The 18,118-nt window shown below is 34.9% G+C and overlaps 1 protein-coding gene across 4 annotated transcripts in view; it reads right to left on the bottom strand.

Annotated features, from left to right (window-relative positions):
• The window catches only part of LOC149742953 (uncharacterized), a 36,135-nt gene that overhangs the window by 17,333 nt on the left and 684 nt on the right, over positions 1 to 18,118 (bottom strand). Inside the window, exons 2-37 of one of the 4 annotated variants that reach the window (XM_089889052.1) lie at positions 17,897 to 18,076; positions 16,779 to 16,944; positions 16,338 to 16,476; positions 15,647 to 15,907; positions 15,331 to 15,404; positions 15,160 to 15,276; positions 14,925 to 15,087; positions 14,708 to 14,843; positions 14,356 to 14,635; positions 12,979 to 13,168; positions 12,645 to 12,843; positions 12,274 to 12,447; positions 11,871 to 12,118; positions 11,493 to 11,628; positions 10,983 to 11,201; positions 10,755 to 10,924; positions 10,576 to 10,666; positions 10,079 to 10,238; positions 9,507 to 9,648; positions 9,094 to 9,197; positions 8,585 to 8,742; positions 8,149 to 8,288; positions 7,478 to 7,796; positions 7,010 to 7,144; positions 6,317 to 6,471; positions 5,706 to 5,907; positions 5,307 to 5,482; positions 4,732 to 4,885; positions 4,236 to 4,434; positions 3,741 to 3,868; positions 3,101 to 3,281; positions 2,478 to 2,670; positions 2,218 to 2,304; positions 1,711 to 1,880; positions 1,107 to 1,285; positions 435 to 562 (exon numbers count right to left, since the gene is read on the bottom strand). In XM_089889052.1, the coding sequence (XP_089745178.1) occupies positions 435 to 562; positions 1,107 to 1,285; positions 1,711 to 1,880; positions 2,218 to 2,304; positions 2,478 to 2,670; positions 3,101 to 3,281; positions 3,741 to 3,868; positions 4,236 to 4,434; positions 4,732 to 4,885; positions 5,307 to 5,482; positions 5,706 to 5,907; positions 6,317 to 6,471; positions 7,010 to 7,144; positions 7,478 to 7,796; positions 8,149 to 8,288; positions 8,585 to 8,742; positions 9,094 to 9,197; positions 9,507 to 9,648; positions 10,079 to 10,238; positions 10,576 to 10,666; positions 10,755 to 10,924; positions 10,983 to 11,201; positions 11,493 to 11,628; positions 11,871 to 12,118; positions 12,274 to 12,447; positions 12,645 to 12,843; positions 12,979 to 13,168; positions 14,356 to 14,635; positions 14,708 to 14,843; positions 14,925 to 15,087; positions 15,160 to 15,276; positions 15,331 to 15,404; positions 15,647 to 15,907; positions 16,338 to 16,476; positions 16,779 to 16,944; positions 17,897 to 18,076 (6,053 nt within the window). Of the gene's footprint in view, positions 1 to 434; positions 563 to 1,106; positions 1,286 to 1,710; positions 1,881 to 2,217; positions 2,305 to 2,477; positions 2,671 to 3,100; positions 3,282 to 3,740; positions 3,869 to 4,235; positions 4,435 to 4,731; positions 4,886 to 5,306; positions 5,483 to 5,705; positions 5,908 to 6,316; positions 6,472 to 7,009; positions 7,145 to 7,477; positions 7,797 to 8,148; positions 8,289 to 8,584; positions 8,743 to 9,093; positions 9,198 to 9,506; positions 9,649 to 10,078; positions 10,239 to 10,575; positions 10,667 to 10,754; positions 10,925 to 10,982; positions 11,202 to 11,492; positions 11,629 to 11,870; positions 12,119 to 12,273; positions 12,448 to 12,644; positions 12,844 to 12,978; positions 13,169 to 14,355; positions 14,636 to 14,707; positions 14,844 to 14,924; positions 15,088 to 15,159; positions 15,405 to 15,646; positions 15,908 to 16,337; positions 16,477 to 16,778; positions 16,945 to 17,896; positions 18,077 to 18,118 lie in introns of all 4 variants that reach the window. The other 3 variants (XM_089889067.1, XM_089889058.1, XM_089889044.1) reach the window with 3 other exon arrangements.

Here is an 18,118-nt window from a genome sequence, read left to right as displayed (position 1 = left end):
TGCTGTATTTGCCTGATTAGAGGGCATTCAGGTTGTACTGCAGTTCAAATATCTTTTTTACTCTTGTAATATTAAAGTGATTTGTAGTTGATAATTGAGTCACTAACAGTTCGCTTTTTGTTTATATATATATATTCAATATTTGGGTGGCGATAAAATTTGGGTATATCTGTGCAAAAAATTAAAAAACATTCGCTTATAGTAAATCACTTCATGCCTAATATAACAAAACACACAATACAAAACTTGTGTGGTAATATGGTATAAGGAGTCATAGTTAAAAAGCTAATTAGATAGTTAAAGCATGACTCAATTAATTTAAATGCGGGCCTAACTATTAGATATAAGAAATAGAACAAGTCCACATAAATAGGGTAGGACATAATACAAACTAAAAGATTTCCCAACAAAATAAGATGAGTGTCTTTTCTCACCTGGTCTGAACCAAATGTTATCCCCAGGCAAGCAAGCACTTGAGGCAAATTGAGAAAATTGAAATCTTCGTTCTACTTCCAAAATCGCAATGTCCCAATCTGGTATGTATGCAGTTTGGTCATAGGTTCTAAGAAGCAAAAATTTTGCAAGAAAAATTAAGATTAGGGCAGTAGCAACAAAACAAAAATAGCAAACATTAGAGTAGGTTTACTTCATTAGGTTAACAGTTTAATAAAAACTAAGTTATTATTTTTTTCAATAATATAAGGTTTTGTCAAGTAAATTATGCCTGAAAATAAAATATAAGTTATAAATCATAATATACACTTTAAATCAAGGTGTAATGGGCCAAATTAGACACTAATCCAGGGCAACCAAAAAAAACTTGTCATTTAATTCTTCTTTAAATATTTGCTATTTAGAAAACTGCTTTTCAAGCATTTTGTCAGTTATTGTAAATGTAAAATGTTTCTTGTATGCTTACAAGGATCGTGTAAAAAGTAGTTTAACATCAAGGTATACCTTTTTTTGGTAAAAAAATTTTTATTAAATAGATCACTAAAGATTTGCTGTTAATTTATGCTTAATATTTCGGTCTCCAAAGTTTGACAATAAGCATAGCATAGCCGTCTACCTATATAATTCACTTATCTCATTTACTTAATACTCACCTATGTATCTGTGCAGAATGGACTCGATAGGATAAAGCTTCAGAATCAAGTGGCCTCAAGTCATTAGCACCAGTGACAACCATGAACCCAAGCGGGTTGTGCTCGTCGAAGCAGTGAGCAGCAGTGAGGATATGACGATCTGATATGATGGTACCACCGCAAATGTGATCACCATCTGACTGGAGTGAATGGACAAAGAATTGTTATAATTTAAAAGACAAAGCGTTAGTAAACTGTAGGATTCATTCTAGGTGAATTAAGTTATATTTTGGACATTTTTTGTTTTCTGCAAGTTAGATGGAAAGAAAAGGAATAGGGATGAAAATTTATTTTATCATGGCAAAAAAATGTATAACAACAGGTGTTTTATTGCACAGAATATGCATTGCCTTCATGCCCAACAGTGAGTGACCACTGTGTTGGAGAAATTATTCTTATGCGTTTTATTCAATGATACCCATAGTAAAAACAGTAACATCAATACAGCTTTAATAGCATCGCTATAAACCCAGTATCCTTCAGTTACAAAGCAAACGCTGTTCACTGCATCAATCATGTTACAAGGATATTTAGACATTATTATGTCAAAAATACACAAGCACACCTGCAGCGAAACTAGCCATGGAAATTCCGCTCTTCTAGATTCTCGACCACCCAACAAACGAAGCACGGCTCGATATGATTGTTGCTGAGTACGGGTGGTTGGTCGGACACCACACTGGTACGACTCACAGTTGGCAACCCATAAGTTTCTATTTGGGCACATTGAACTGCCTATGGGTACGGTATATAATTATATGACATTGGTAAAAAAACTAAAAAACAATTGCATTGAAAAATAATGTTTTTGAACTAATTTTATAAAACACAACTAGAACACACTAGAACTACAGATAACAAATTGTCTGTTTATTCATGTATACAACATATATATATTGTTTGATTTTATGCACAGATGGTGAGTGTTTTATGTGTTTTACACATGCATACATATATTGTGTTTCACATATACATATATATCCACATGAATTGTATATATAAAAATTATTGTGACATTGCGAGCAATATCTTGAACATTTATAGTAAAAAGACTTGTTTGTTTTATATTTACCTGCACTTTTAGCATGATTCTCCAACCTGTTTTGTTGGAAATCTTGCATTGGTAAAAATACATTTGCATGGACATACGGTTGACTTGCTGAAATAAAATAATTATAACAACTTTTATTTTCACCTTTTACAAGGTCTTACCAAATGGGTGTTTTTATAAAAACTTAAACAAAAAATTGTTTTATTTTATTTGTTTCACTACTGGGTGTGCAAAACTGCACTCAAAAAGAGTAATAATTATGGTACAACCTACGTACTTACCAGTATAAGTTGAATTTTGTATTAATCTATATATATTGCTGTTGACTGCTGATTGGGGAATGCTTGTAAATTGCAAAGGAGTTTCTGCTCTCCAATAACCAAGTTGTTGACACACAGCATCTGCCACATCTATTGTGACGTCATCTCCGCACAACAACGAGAAATCTTCATTTAATCGACGAATTTCCAGTAACTAATATGAGTTGATGATATTATTTATGAAGTATGTGTATATTGTTTGAAAAATGTTTAGTAACAGTTAGTAATGTATAAATATGCTCCTCTGGTATAAAAGCATTCAATATATTATATATTACATATCTAGTTTAGTCCTACTGCAAGGTTACAAAATGTTGGAAAATGAAATTCAGATTATTCAGGTAGAGAACCAAATCTTTTTATGAAAATATGGCTGGTAGCGAACGCAGCCAAATATTTAGTATATTTGAAGAATTTAAACTGTTTTGTATTCAGAAAATTAAATTTTATTAACTATTTTTTGCTGTTTTACAATTAACTATTTTTAATTCACAATACCTATATTCCTCCTCTTATCTTAATAAAAACAATTTCCAAAAATCTACTCAAGAAGCAGGTAGCATATATGAGAAGAGGTAAGTTACCTTGTTTCCATGTTCGTTGCTAATTCTTGTGCAAAAAGATTCATCACTTTCATCTGGACATCCTACTATTCCATCACAGGCGTAATTGTCCATCACACAAATTAGATTGTCACATACAAAGTTACAATGGTCATGTCCCACCAAAGTAACGTTTATCCATATGGCAGGTGTCCTATACACACTGTGCAAAAAATGTTGAAATGTGTATAAATACAATTCAACAAATACCAAGCGTTTTGCATACGTGATATGACTTAAGACACCCCTTGTCTATCGCTAACATTTGGTAATATAGTTATTAGTTTTAGTATGCGAAAATACAAAATTAAGTTTGGTTTGCCTTAAGTTCCACTTTTTGTACACCTTCAAAACCACTAAAGGCAGTTAGTTGTTGTGACCATTTATATATATCAATTGTATTCTTAAGACAGTGAATTAGACACTTATGGTATTTAGATAGGCCACGTTACTCTATTTAAATTGTGCTTCCTAATTTGGTGTAATTCGCGTAAAACTGCAGAGTAATAGATGGGTTTAATATGTTTCATAAACCACTATTTAGCGGTATATTGCAAATTTTTTACCTACTTTATGTCTGCTTAAGCGGCAGAATTTTTTTTAACCAACTCTATTGACTTACGTTTCAATATCGAGTGCTATGGTAACTTGTGTGGAATTGATAACATAAGAAGAAGTGAAAGTGCTAAGACTGAGGACACGACTTTCATTTCGATATCCATTGTTCGAAAATTCATTATACACATCAACCTGTAATACATATTCAATTAGACGTTAAACAAAACTAAATTTAGTAATGATGTTTATTCATTTATATTGGCCTGCTGGTGCAAATAAAGAGTTATAAATTGGGTGTCTAATTGCACAACATACATAGTGTGTTTATGTAGCTTGTTCCCATTTACAACCTACCACGTATGCAACTTTGTTGCTGATTATTTTGGAAAGATATTTTTTATTTTCTACTTGACGGCCAATTTGGCCAAGCTGTAATTGAATAATTCAGTTGAGGTAATTGCCATCAATTTTTTTGCCCGAGAAAAAGGGTCAACAGCAGTATTATAAAGCTTTAAATTCTGTTTTCCTGCCTATATTGCAAATGGTCAATGTCGCATACTTTGTACGATCCAGAATATAATCCACGGGGTAATTCTCCAAATTCGATCAAAACATGCTGATCCTGTCTTCCATGTATTCTCCACACACATTGACGGTTGGTAGGAGGTGTATTGACGTAAGCATCAATCAACACAGCAGATTGAGTAAATACATCAGCAACTGTACCACAGTGGGAAGTACAACCAATTTCATCAGACCTGGGGTAACAGATGTTAATTCAAATTTTTTAGAAAGTTTAAACTTCATTTGCAAACATAGGTTAAAAACGCCATCTACAACTCCCAAATTGTGTTTTGTAAAAAAAAAATATTTAAATTTGTCGTTTAGTGCATTTTTCACCAGTTATACAATGAAATTTCCCAAAAGTTATATTCGTTAGTACAGTTATTTAAGTCTGCTTACCATTTATTTAAAACTATACTGAATATCTTAGCAGAAAAAATGTTTTGACATTAAATGTTCATAAAATCATTTTACACATCAAAGTAGCTTACCAATCTCCACAGTTGTTCACCCCATCACAGAGTTGTTGTGACATGACACATAGATTGTTGCCACATCTTATACCATTGTTACACACGTTCACATCACAAGGTTTCGTTTCAACTGTGACCTTGTTCACCCAGGCAGCCCTCAAACCATGGAACTCTGAAAAGTGGAATTAACCAGTTTTATAGAAGTTTTGGGAAACTATGTTCAGAGCACTGGTCAAGATAATCCACCATCAATTTAAAATCAAAACTTCAATCTCATAAGTTAAAAGTTGTTAATTCCTACACACTTGAAAAAAATATCTCAAGACTTATGTACCCACTAATCCCCAACTATCAACTCTCTCATTCTGTTGTCAAATAAATTTGGAACTTCCAATTTTCAACTTTAAATTGTCAGCTTTCAAATGGTGTGGATACCAATAAAAACATGGGTAATAATAGAACAAGAGTTAAAACGCCAAAGAAATATGGAGTTAAAACAAATGTAAAGCTAAATTGTACTTCTGAATGAAGTTTACACCTTAGTTCACAGTAAAATAACCTAAAAGATAAAACCATACGTTAAACATCCATACCTAGTGTAAATGTGTCGTTCCATGCTGCATCAATACTTGAGTTGATTTGAGTTTGAAAAATAAGCCACGGCCGTACTTTAGAGAGTGGGGATAACATTATATGCTTTAATATCATCATCCGATTAGAATTTGTACTTCGTAGAATGACACCTATGTCACCTTCATCTGTTCTTTGCCTATTAAAGTAAAAATATTAAAATCTAAAAAAGAAGATTTCTTTCAAAAACATCTAATTTTAATAAAGTAAAAAAATGTTACCAAAAATTCAATATCTTTTCAAAAAGTAAATAATGAAATAAATTTCATGAAATAAACTTACATTGTTTATAAACTAAACAAAATTAAAAAAATAAAATAAAGCAAAATAATGAAATTTTATTTTAACAAACAAACAGAAACCTGTATTCCACGCTGAAGCAGTATGCTGGGTAAAATGAAGTCAAAGCAGGAAGAATTGGACTTTTAATAACAGGATGGCTGCTGTAATCAGTTACATTACCAGTATATGTTAAGACTGTAGAAGTCTGCGATCTCTCAGAAACAATAATTGGATCAAATGGTTGAAGATCATAGAGTTTGGGTAAAAATATACGATCAACTTCTGTAAATACAAATAAAAAGTAAATGACATGTTACATGTATATTATTCAGCTTCCGTATTGAACAGGTTCTGTTTAACATATCAGCAATTTTAGTTCCTTATATAGCTATTTTTTAAATTGATGAACCAAAATTCAAATTATGTGATTTATTATTTCATCAATTTTAGTTGCTTACATAGATAATCTTTTTAAAATTGATCAAATAATAAATACAGAATTTGCATTTTGGTTTATTAAGCGCTGAAGTTATTACACTTGGTATTTAAAATGGTTTCTCTACACTTGACAGGTTACACAAAATCTGGTCCCAAGTTAAATAAATAACATAAAACATAAGATGGTCAATATACATTGGTTGTGACCAACACATAACTAAAAAAATCAAATATGTTTAGTATCCAATATTACCTGTGTTAATCACAAAGGAGCATACTTGTAATGAAGTATTGAAGTCACAAGTATATATGTGTGGTAAAAAACAAGATAATTTCTCAACAACCACATCGTCCAAGGCAATGTCACCAAGTGGACCTGTGGCTGTTGCAGTGAAGGTTAAATCGTATCTGAAAATAATGGATCAAGTTAATCAAATAGTTTTAAAAAATGAGCAAACTGTGGCCTAAATCCCATAGCACGTCACGCCGCAGGACCTCCTATATACAAAAAAAAACAAATGTATATCATCCTTGCCGGCGCTGTGGCGTAGTGGTTAGCGCGCCTGCCTGTAACCATTAGGTAATGGGTTCAAGGCTCGTCGCTGCTACCATTGTGGGCGTATGTGTCCTTGGGCAAGACACTTAACGGCAATTGCTCCAACCCAGTGGCCACTAATGGGTTGTCCAAATTATCAGCCATACATAAAAAAAAAAATCCAAAAAAAATAATCACCCACAAAGTAACATACATGGTAACTCGTAAGCTGGCACGAGGTGTTAAACCCATGTGATAACGACTGTCGTTTTCCAGCCACGCAAGGATAAAGTAAGTTACATTCATTCATTCATTCATACTAAAATATTCTACACGCGTGACTTTGCCACGTGGGGTAAATAAGTGACATTCATTCATTCCACAAACATTAACGTTTTAAGTAAAAGTTACCTTATATCTGGTGCAGGTATTGTTATCCTACCAACTTTCCATTCAACTCCTTGGTCACCATCTGCAGTCCAAATCACTTTGTTTAAATTCACAGCAATTGAAAGGCTTCCAACATCACCTCCATGCATGTGGTACCTAGTTATTATATATCATTAAAAAAAGCTTTAGCCTAAATAAAATTAATTTTACTCAAAGACTTTGTAATAATATAAAAGTAAGCTTAAACCAGGCTGCTGTGACTAATTTTGGTGATAACCGTGATAGGTGATACCACACAAAATTTTTATAAACCAATCGATTTTTTGAAATATGGTTTAAAATGAATGAAATATAGACTAGTTGAAAAACTGTAGCATAATCCAAAAAGTAGAATGCGATGTGACCAAACTAGGATCAAGTCATACAGGTTAAACACAACATATAAATACATTCAGTTATAAAATAAACACCAAGCTAAGATAAACTTACCTAAAATTTAAACACCATCTAGAGAAAGGATCTTGGTTTTCATTTGAGGTCTTGTTGCGAATATCTTGGTCATCAGAACTAGTTGCGATTGGAATTATAAACTTTGCTTTGTGATTTGCAGAAAATCTTGAAGCATCAAATAAAAAGTAATAGTTAGGAATGTTTCGTGCTTTGTGTAAAGGATCCATGTCAATAACAGATTGTGGAATGTAAAGATTGCATTTGTAATATGATGGGGAATAGAAGAAATGACGCTCTTGGCCAAACGGACCAAGCTGAAGAGGTTCATTCCACCGATGCCTTGTGAATCCAAGAAGGCCTGTAGTGAAAAGACGGTAAATACAGCATATATATTTCAAAATAAAATCTGTTGTAGTCTCCAAAACACGGTTTTCCAATTTGTTTCTAATAAAATTTATTAAAATAATTCAGAATATAAAATATTTTTAAATACTGAAATATATATATATGTCACAGTTCCAAAGAATCTTTATGAGCCATGGCTTGTAGTTTGTAATTAATACAACTGCAAGGTTATGTTTAATTAAAACACTGAATATTACTTTAAGGTAATGCAAATATCACTTAAAAAACTGAATAATGGCGTGAAAATAAAATTCACTCAATAAAAAATTACATTAAATGAAATTTATATAACAAGTTGAACCAACCTCTGCAATGACTGTGGTCTCCCACTTCGTAAGCCAAGTCACTGGAACCTATAAGTTCACAATGATCTTCTCCGGAACCTGCACCATCTGCAACGTTACGGAAAACACTTCGCAAAGTGGAGCCAAGAAATATCTTGTACCTGTAATAAATACAAGCCTTCATTTAAGATTTTGTTGATTAGAATGCTAATGTTGGTACCAGTTACACCAACCATTTTAACCTTTTCCCAATATACATTCAATAACTCTAAAATTCAGCTTACATTTACTTCTTACAACTTTTCAAAGGCTTAATGTGTCTTCAATTATTTATCCAACTTGTTAAATTACCATAAAAATACTAGTAAAAAGCATGTGTCCAGTTTGTTATTTAAACATTATTATAGTGTAAAATAGATCCGGAGCTCATTTAATAGAAAACAAACTTTAAACTAACTTAGTTGTGCTACAGAGAACAATTCCAACCAGTTTTGGACCAACATAAGATGGGAGTTCACGCACAAGTTTAGTTCCATTACACTCATTACAGCCAGCGTCGTCTTCTATCTTGAAATCGTAGTAAAACCAATCTGGTCCTATTTGCTCAACAGGACTCTAAAAATATGTAGAAGACTTTCGGTAAAAAAAGTTTAAGGTACATTCACACAATCGTTTTAGTCTATAATGGCAATAAATTGTTGTAGAATACTGCATTGTAGCGTGAATAAGGTAAGGTTTCTACGTGTTCAATTTTATATGTGCTGCCTTGGTGCTAGGCATGTAATAAATCTGATTAGGCTCTCCTGTGAATTTATTTTTCTGAAAAACAACATATTGACAACCTGAATAGGATGTTAAAATGCCAATTCTCAAATAAACAAAACGCCAGAAGACCTTAAATCAGACAATTTTTTTCTAGTAGTGTCATAAGTAAATATATAATAAAAAATAAACACAAAACTGAACTGCGGTTGGTTTCTCAGTGATGTCTTCCACGTGTTCTACATCAGGATAAGGACCAGTCCCATAAGTTTCACTTGGTCCAGACCACAAAATCCAATCTTCTGCTTCTAAATGATAAAGATTAATTTACAAGCCTAAACACTTTCCTTTATGTAAAAAAAAAAAACTTTATGTAAGTGAATAAAATTTATTGAATATACCTATTAACTAGAGATTGTTTATTATATGATGAACAATTGAAGCAATTGCCTGTTTTCCATTCAATTTGACAGCTTTATATGGCTATTTAATACAATTCTAACACTTGGAAAATAGAGTAACGGTTTTAACACATTATAGTTCAAAAACTAAGTGCTCGATTCCATCATATGCAAACTATATATGTTATATAAGTATTACAAATCCACTTGGCATACCTTGTTCATATCCACAGAGCAAATCATCAAATGTATTAAACGAACATGAATGTTCTACTTTGCAAAGTCCATTGTTAATTTCCACATCATCGATAGCAATGTCACCACGGTAATCTATTCCTCTGCTTGCTTCAATGATTATCTGGTTCAAGTTGTTTTTTAATTAAAAATGAAATAAAAAATTTCTAATTTTTTACAGAGAGTTGTGAAAATGGTTACATTAACCAAAGGTCCAAAGGTTATATACCAAACATACAACTTTAAAACAATGATATATATATATATATATATTGGCTACATTTACATTGGAGAATACCAATCATTTTACCAATAGCATTTTGCAAGACAACAACCTAGTTATAGGTAAAATTTAATTTTAATGGCATATTTCAAACCAAAATTTTTAAAACCTAACTACATTTTGCATTACTTATCATAAGCTAACAATAAAATAAAACAAACATTTGCAACACAATAAAAAGCCATCAGAACCACTTATTCATGACCCAACAAAATCAAATTAAAAACCAACACTTAGATCGCAAGGCCAAGGTTGAAAATCAGTGACTTACCTGGTATAGGGAATGATAATTAATAGATACACGGGCAATGTTCCAATAAATCCCTTGGTTTCCAGACTTCTCCCATTTCTTTGTTAGATTTCCACTTTCATAATCTCGTATATATATGGACAAATTGCCCACTGAAGCACCCCGCATGTGGTAATACAATCTATAATTGATAATATATATATATTTATTACTGTCACCTTTAGGATATAAGAATATTGTTTTCAGTTTCTGCCAAAGCAAAGTTTTTATACCAATTCATTTATTTGCCTAGTGTGTCTGCCAATGGGGCAGAGGTCATGAGTTCACTGCTGGCCAAGACACACAGCAACTGCTTTAACCCAGTCAACAGTGGTCACTAACGGGTTGACTAAGGTATATGAAATAGAACAACAAAGTAAAAGGGACTCTCCTTATCCAGCCATGCATCACACAAGGGTAAATAGGTCGTATCTATTAATTTAAAACTATAATATTTATTAGCATAGATTAGCACTTACTTCAAGCATACTGGCCTTGCTAGCCAAACTGAGCTTAACCTAGCTTTGTCTTCATGATTTTGAGTTGTGGCTTCAGCATAGAGATAAGAACCTAAAAACCAAGTGTCAAAAAATACATTGGTTTTGGTTTACCAAATACTAGCTGTGTTTTAGATAAGAATTAATAAGATGTTCCTTACTGTTGGTTTCTAGCATGGTGTGGTCCAAAAAGGGACCAGTTCCATTAGAAAGAGTTTGTCTGTGCCATAACGTCCAGTCAAAATCATCGTCTGAGTCTTGAGTCCAAAGACAAAGTTTTCCCTCAAACGAGCAATTCTGCGATTGCATTGGGCAGTCCACCTCATCAGAACTAAAAGTATATTCTTTAAATAAAATATTACAGTCTAGTACGTAATATTAAGTATTACCCATCGCGACAGTCGATCCTTCCATCACAAACATGTGAATACGGAACGCATTTCGTCAAATTGCGACATTGAAACGTCTGAACGCTTGAGTTAGACGGACCGGTACTGCAGTTCTGTGCATTTCTCAAGTTTTCACATTCTGGTAGATTTTCATCTGTACCGTCGATGCAGTCGTTTATTCCGTCGCAAAGTAAGTTCGTATTTACACAGATGCTGGTACTGTGCTCAATATAAAAGGATTTTAAATGTCAGTATTTTGCTCAGTGTTATTTTGTTTGCAATCAAAAATCACTTTTGGGGGAGTTTGAGGGTGGGGAAGTACCATTTCAAAACTTAAAAAATATAAATTTTTAACTTATCACAGGGGTTCGAGGTATTTTGGAACAATAATGTTGGAACGTAAAAGTTATAAGTCCCTTAAGGTTAAATTAGAATGTTATTTGTTTCGTAACGACTTAATGAGTTTTTGTTTCAGTTATATATACAATACATTAGACAACTTTTAGTAACCTGTTCGGGCAAAGGACCTCCCATGGGAAGCATTGGCCAACGCAGACGGCGTGCTGTAAGGTGACCGGTATGCACACTTCATCACAGAATGTTGATACGCAGGGGAAACTTAACTGGTCGGTTGACATGAGTGCAGCTACAGTGACAAAAATAAATATATAGTAGGGTGGGGGAAGATGGGGCAACTTTAGTACATATTATCCTGGTCGTATTTTAAACAATTAACAACGGTTTATGGGAGTCGTAAGGACGCGGTTTTATAATTCTTTAAATGTTCTTCATTTAGTACCAATTGGGACAAGAAAATAGAATAAATAGGTGTTCAATCTTACCCTACCATAAATAAAACATTATTTTGATTAATTTAAATTCACCAACCTTGCTCATACGATGATATGTCAAACGCGTTGATGCCGGTGATGCCTGGCATGAGTGAAACGTCTGTGATATTCAAAGGAAATTGAACCTGGGAACTTTTTCCGGCCCTCACTTCGAAAGAACCCGCAGCAACAATTTTTTCTGAATTTGTCCAGAAAAAGCGATTGCCGACTACAGTGAAAAACGACGGGCCAAGTGAGGTCGTGGCAGGACTTCGTAAAATGATGTGGCGTTCACGTCCATCAGTTCTATTACATAATAAACGAATCTGGGGTGATTACATGCCCGGCCATACACACACCGCGTTCTCATGTTTTTTAAGATCTATCAGTTTTTTTAAATATTGTTGAATTTCAAACCACAAAACAAAGCAATGAATTTAACTAATCGCAGAATTTCTTACCGAATAACCTCCAGAACGTTTCTTACAGAATCCACCCAATATAATCTATCTGATGTGGCGCAGTAGGTGAGACCGTAAGGTCGAAGAAAGGAGTCTTTGACTAGCGTTATACGGTCGGTGCCGTCCATTCGGCATTTGTCTATACTTCCGACCAAATCAGACCAAAAGATGTGTCTGTTTATGTAGTCAATATTATAAGTTGCACATAACAAACTTAGCTCCAAGGAGTGCTTTACATTTTCTTTATAAAGCGTAGAATATATGGTTACATAATGGTTTATACCAAAACATGCCTTAAGCTAAACGTAACATACAGCGTGGTGTAAAATACAAACAGCGTTCTAAAACTAATTCAATTGTAATCTAAGTACCTTCCAATTGCATCCAAAGTTATACTGATCGGTATGTGAATGTCAGATCCCGAGACAAGTCGTCGGTTTACGCGATAACTTCCGTTGGTAATGCTTTTAATATCCGTGCTTGCCACGCCGATACTTTTACTACCATTATCAGTCCAGTAAATGTTGCCTCCGTAAAAGTCGACGGCGAGACCCACAGGTTGCAGCAACCCTTTTTAGTTTGGAGATGAGTTTAACGTTACATTACGAATACCATCAGAGGTTCATTGCGTCATAATATGGTAGCATTAACCATTATATAAAGTTTAAATCTAAGTTTTAGCAAAGCATCCAGAAAAAGAAGTACCTTTAACAAGAGTAACTGTAGTTATTTGATTTTCAAAAGAGGTCAATTTAATTTCGCTTGTTTGTCTCTCAATCCAAACAACAACTTGTTTCCACCCTGATGTATTTGATCTGTTGTCCCTTTCTCGACCACGATCGTAGCTTCGGTGATGCACAGCGTTGACCACACCACCTGGCGCTCTAAGTACGACCTGTCAAAGTGAAAGTCGTCACGATATATTGGATATATATAGTAGGATGGGGGAAGTTGGGACACCTTTTAACTTTATTTTATCGTCCGATGTGGTAGTAAACAATGAACTTTCAAAAAATTATAAAACTATATGCTCAAGACTCCCATAGACCGTTGTTAACTGTTTAAAACACGATCAGGATATTCGGATATTACGCGCCAAAGATGTCTCATCTTCCCCCATCCTACTATATACCTTGAACCAAGACAGCCATCTGCTTAAAAATTCGTCCCACAATCGACAAGGCAAACGGGTTTCGAGCGTATAACCATAGTATACTCACTTCAGTATACTATGGTATAACCTTACATAACATAAGTTTTAACCATCTCTTCGAATATATGGTAACGAAAATCAGATTAAAACCAACGACGAGGTAGAATAAGCAACAATACGACAGTCCTTGAAAACACTCTTATACGGATAAACCGCTTAAGCAAAAGTGTAATTTCATAAAATACAATAACCATGTGTAACAAATTTTCAAAGGATAACCATGAAGAACAACCATCCGTTTAGCTTTATGCTCCCATATAGAGCTTGTCTTAAAATGCACGTGTGTGTTATATATAGTCTTTCATGCAGACTTTTATAGAGACTACCATATACAATAATGATTTATTTAGTCCCGAGAAAAGGTAACTATACCACACGACATCAAACAACAAAGGCATGTGTTCCGATTCGTTTGTCACCTTCATTATTAGTTTTAAAGCAATGTAAAACTGTATATATCTGCGTTTATGTACTGTTACTTTCACTGATATTGGCAAATGTATGGATGTACGTATGTAGTACAATAATTAGTATAAAGTGAAGCATCGTTTAAAATTATAGTCAAAGTTATGATGCTGATCAACGGTGCACATAGGACAGAACAAAGAAATAACTTGACCTGCTTCATCATTCAGACCTATATGTTCATAGCCTTTTAACTTCTGCGAAACTCGCTACTGTAATCCACAGCGCGCGAGGTTAGCCTAAAGTATTTCATTTCACATACCACAACACCACGAATTACCTTGCGAAGGCCCAAATTATGCGTTTAATTAGTTATGGAACGTTACCGCGCAAGGTACATGGACACGTGATATACAACTACCATAAGTGTCGTTAAGCAGACAAAAGATTTAAAGCTTTCAAACCTGAATAGATGATTGGTTTATCGTCATTTGTTCACCGACATGAGGGTAGGAAAATATGCCTTCGGACGTTGAGAGAATGACTGATTCACGCAAGTTTTGGTCCATGTTTCCGTACAAAGGCGTCGCTCTTCTGAAGTATGTAGAATTCACTGAAGATGTGCTGGATGCTCCGATACTCATCGAGAAAACTTTAATGTGGTAAAGCGTATTGGGCGGAATGTGACTGAGCACGTAAGTGTAGAATGCGTTCGGTTGTGTGATGTTTGTTGGAACAAAGTCGCTGAAATATTCGACGTTAATTACGTTTTGTTTCAAGTCCACGGTGAACAGTATTGTAAGAGAAAGAACTTACATCACACGGCGTTCGATTGAAGAAACAAGAATGATTCGAAATGAGTCGTACACGCCAGTGTTTGGAGAACGCCATGTCAAAGAGAAGCTACTGTCGTTTATTTCTTTGACCGACAGTTGACTCGGTGGCATCGGATCTAAGCAAATAATGTTTAGATTATACACATGCGTTATTGTAATACTATTGTATGATATATCAAATAACTAATGATACCAACTTGCGACGAAAGATGACACGACTGGCTCGCTGGTCATGAGCCTTGGAGCCTGACTGGTGATTTGGACGGTGTAGTTTACCCCGGCTGTCGGGTTGACAAATATCTGTTGAGAAGATTTCCGACCGAGATAGGAAAGCGATGGAATGTTCGGTGATACAGTGATCTAAAAGTGTAAATCGCTGTTGAAATTACGGGGATTGTGGTCGTTTGTATCACAACACGATTTTCAACTTACTCTATAGGAATTCAGTTCAGAATCCCTGTGCCAGTTAACAATCAACATAGAAATCTGAAAACCGGAAACGCAATGGACTTGTGGGATCAATATGGCGGGCTGTGCTTCATATTTTAACTGTAAGTAAAAATGTTTTTTAACGAGTAAAACCTTGAAACCAACGCCTCTTACCTGTAGCATACGTTGATAGTCGCAAGCATCGGCTTTAATCACGTTCATGGTAACGTTTGTAGGTGGTAATGGTGCTGAAAACATAAAGGAACAGAGTAACAATATACAGTGGTATATCGTTTTAGCACCTAAATCGTGTCTATAAATATTGTCTGTATACTATCAAATGGGACAAGAAGAGATAATGAAAACATGTCCCATCTTACCCCACCCCCATAAACGTCAGTTTAAAACCGATTCACTATAGAAGTAAAAGATTATATAGACTAACAAAAAAACCGCAACACTTTAACAAAAGAAAATTAAAATGCCTTACCCGTGTTATGTACGATGATTGTTTGTTGTCCTGCCACATTTCCATGCCACGGTCGGATCGAAATCCTGTAAATCGTCGATGGCCTGAGACCCAGTATAGTGGTGGTGAGGTTTCCCGGTCGTTCATATGCCCTTCCCCCGTGGTGTGGTACAATAGCCAGTGTATAGAAAGACGCTGGCGGCTCCAGCGGTCTCCAGTGCAAGGTAAGAGAGTTGGGCGTCGACTCCACTCGGAAAACATCGATTCGTTGCCTACTTAAATCTGACATAAAAATTACGTTAAATTTACCTGAAATATTACACTGGATCGCTCTTTACTGACATTGGCTTCAACTCTATAATTAAGAAGGATTATAAACATCCATATAAATTCCCATGCGTTGTGATCGGTTATGAAACGTACAGTAAGTTGTTTTCGCCACTACAAAGCGTGTGAAGTAATATGACGACCTTATGTTAAACTTGTAATTCGTTTGATTGCCGCGTATTAACTCTGCTTGTAAGGTAGGTTCAGCCACCTTACATTACTGTAGGTATAAAGAAAATAAACATGAGAGTTCAAAACGTTTAATGGGTATACGAGCAAACATATGTTTAACTAAGATCGAACTGGCTCGTGTGCGATAAAGTAATTATACGGTCGCCGCTTCAACCTATTCTCAAAACTTTGTTATTTCATAAAACAATCTTACTATTTTCGGACGATTTTCTGAGGCCTTCGTGATTCGATGCAACGAGGTTGTTGTTAACTTGGTTGCAAAGAGCGGATGCAATCGTATTCGGGCCAGATGCTTGGAGATCGGAGGACGATTGAAAAACGAATAAGTTATCCTGGAAAAACAAACAAATCGTTTAAAAAATATAAAAGGCGGGGGAGGGTTTTTATATTTTTCAATCTTTTTTCTTGTCCCATTTGGTTGGAAACAAAAAACATTAAAAAATTGTAGCTTCACGACACCCATATACCGTTGTTAGTTGTTTAAAACAGGATCGGGATATTTGGATATATTATATGCTAAGGAAAATTAAAAGAAATATACCCGTATTGCCTCGCAATTCTCCCCCGCAGTACTATATACAAAGCAACAAAAAACACAAAATAAAAAAATAACTATAGTGAAAATGTCACTCACGTATAGCGGCATAGAAGCCACACTACCAAGCTGGTTAGAATGGTTTCCTCCGAATCCTACAACAAGGATTCTACCTCCTTTCCTTCGGATGTTGGCGGCGGGAGAGGATGGTGGGTCACGTGATTGGCGGTCGGTTAAAACGACCAAAGCAAACGGAGTGTCTCTTCTGAGAAAAATAGTGTTGTTCGTCGTATTCGAAGATGGTTGCGTGTCTCAGTATTAAACTGACGAACAGTAAACTATAATATGTGAACGACATGTACCCACTTGTGCAAAAAGTAAAAAAAACTATTACTGGAGGCGGAGTGGGGTGAAAATGCGAAACGATTTCATTGTCTTATTTACAAGAATTTTACAGAATTATAGAAATTGTATTATTATTTATTTGAAACACGACAAGGAAATATGGGGTTTTGGTGCTAACCTTGTTTATCTTACCACGGTACTATACTTTTATCGAGTTAAAGGTATAGTAGGATGGGGGGAGACGGGACACCTCTTTATTTTTTTAAGAGAATTTTAAAACCGTATCCCCACGACTCCCATAGACCGTTGTTAATTGAATAAAACACGATCAGGATATTTGGATATTATGTGCTAAAGGTGTCCCATCTTTCCCCAGCACCCTACTATAATAACAGGTTGGGGAATATATTGTAAGCTAAGTTATATCTACAGGTTTTTGGTTTACGGCAAATAACTGCGGTAATGTTAAGTTACGGTACACGCCCTCCAATTTACTATACGCCCTTCTTATGTTTATAGCGACATTGGGCCAATTTCAGGTTAATGTAATTTTAATGCGGCTTGGGCGTTTGTTATTTTTGCGGACGATAAGCGTCATAATATTTGTGCCCCTGCACACACTGATGATGAACAGGACTCAGAATTGGTTGAGTAATAAGAAATGTAAAAATGATTTATGAGTGACATGTTCATTTGACGTACTTACTGCGTCGGGGCACAAGTGGTAATTAAGCGATAACCAAGTTTTTACCTTGTTATAAGTTTTGAACTGACAAGCGTTTGCACACCATTTGTAGCTTAAATAATTAAGGCACTTTAATTTTGGTCCAAAAAAATGGTGCAAAATGTCTATTGATTGTACACTTAAATACCTTTTGATTCCCGGTCGCTTGCGCATGCCGAAAAATACGTTTTTCGTATGTCGCAATGCTCTTCGTAATAAACTGATTTCTGTTTGGTCTTTGGCACTGACATCGTCCAGCGCTTGAGTGATATCGTTCTCGCTTATGTTTTCGACAAAACCGAATTTAACTTCGACCTTTCGATTATAGCTGTAACGAAATATAACGGACATTATTTGTTTGACTCCAGTA

This window comes from Ciona robusta, chromosome 1 (assembly GCF_009617815.1).
Source record: "Ciona robusta chromosome 1, ASM961781v2".
Taxonomy (NCBI): domain Eukaryota; kingdom Metazoa; phylum Chordata; class Ascidiacea; order Phlebobranchia; family Cionidae; genus Ciona; species Ciona robusta.
The sequence above is the reverse complement of the archived record's forward strand: the minus strand, read 5'-3'. Positions and strand labels throughout refer to the sequence as shown.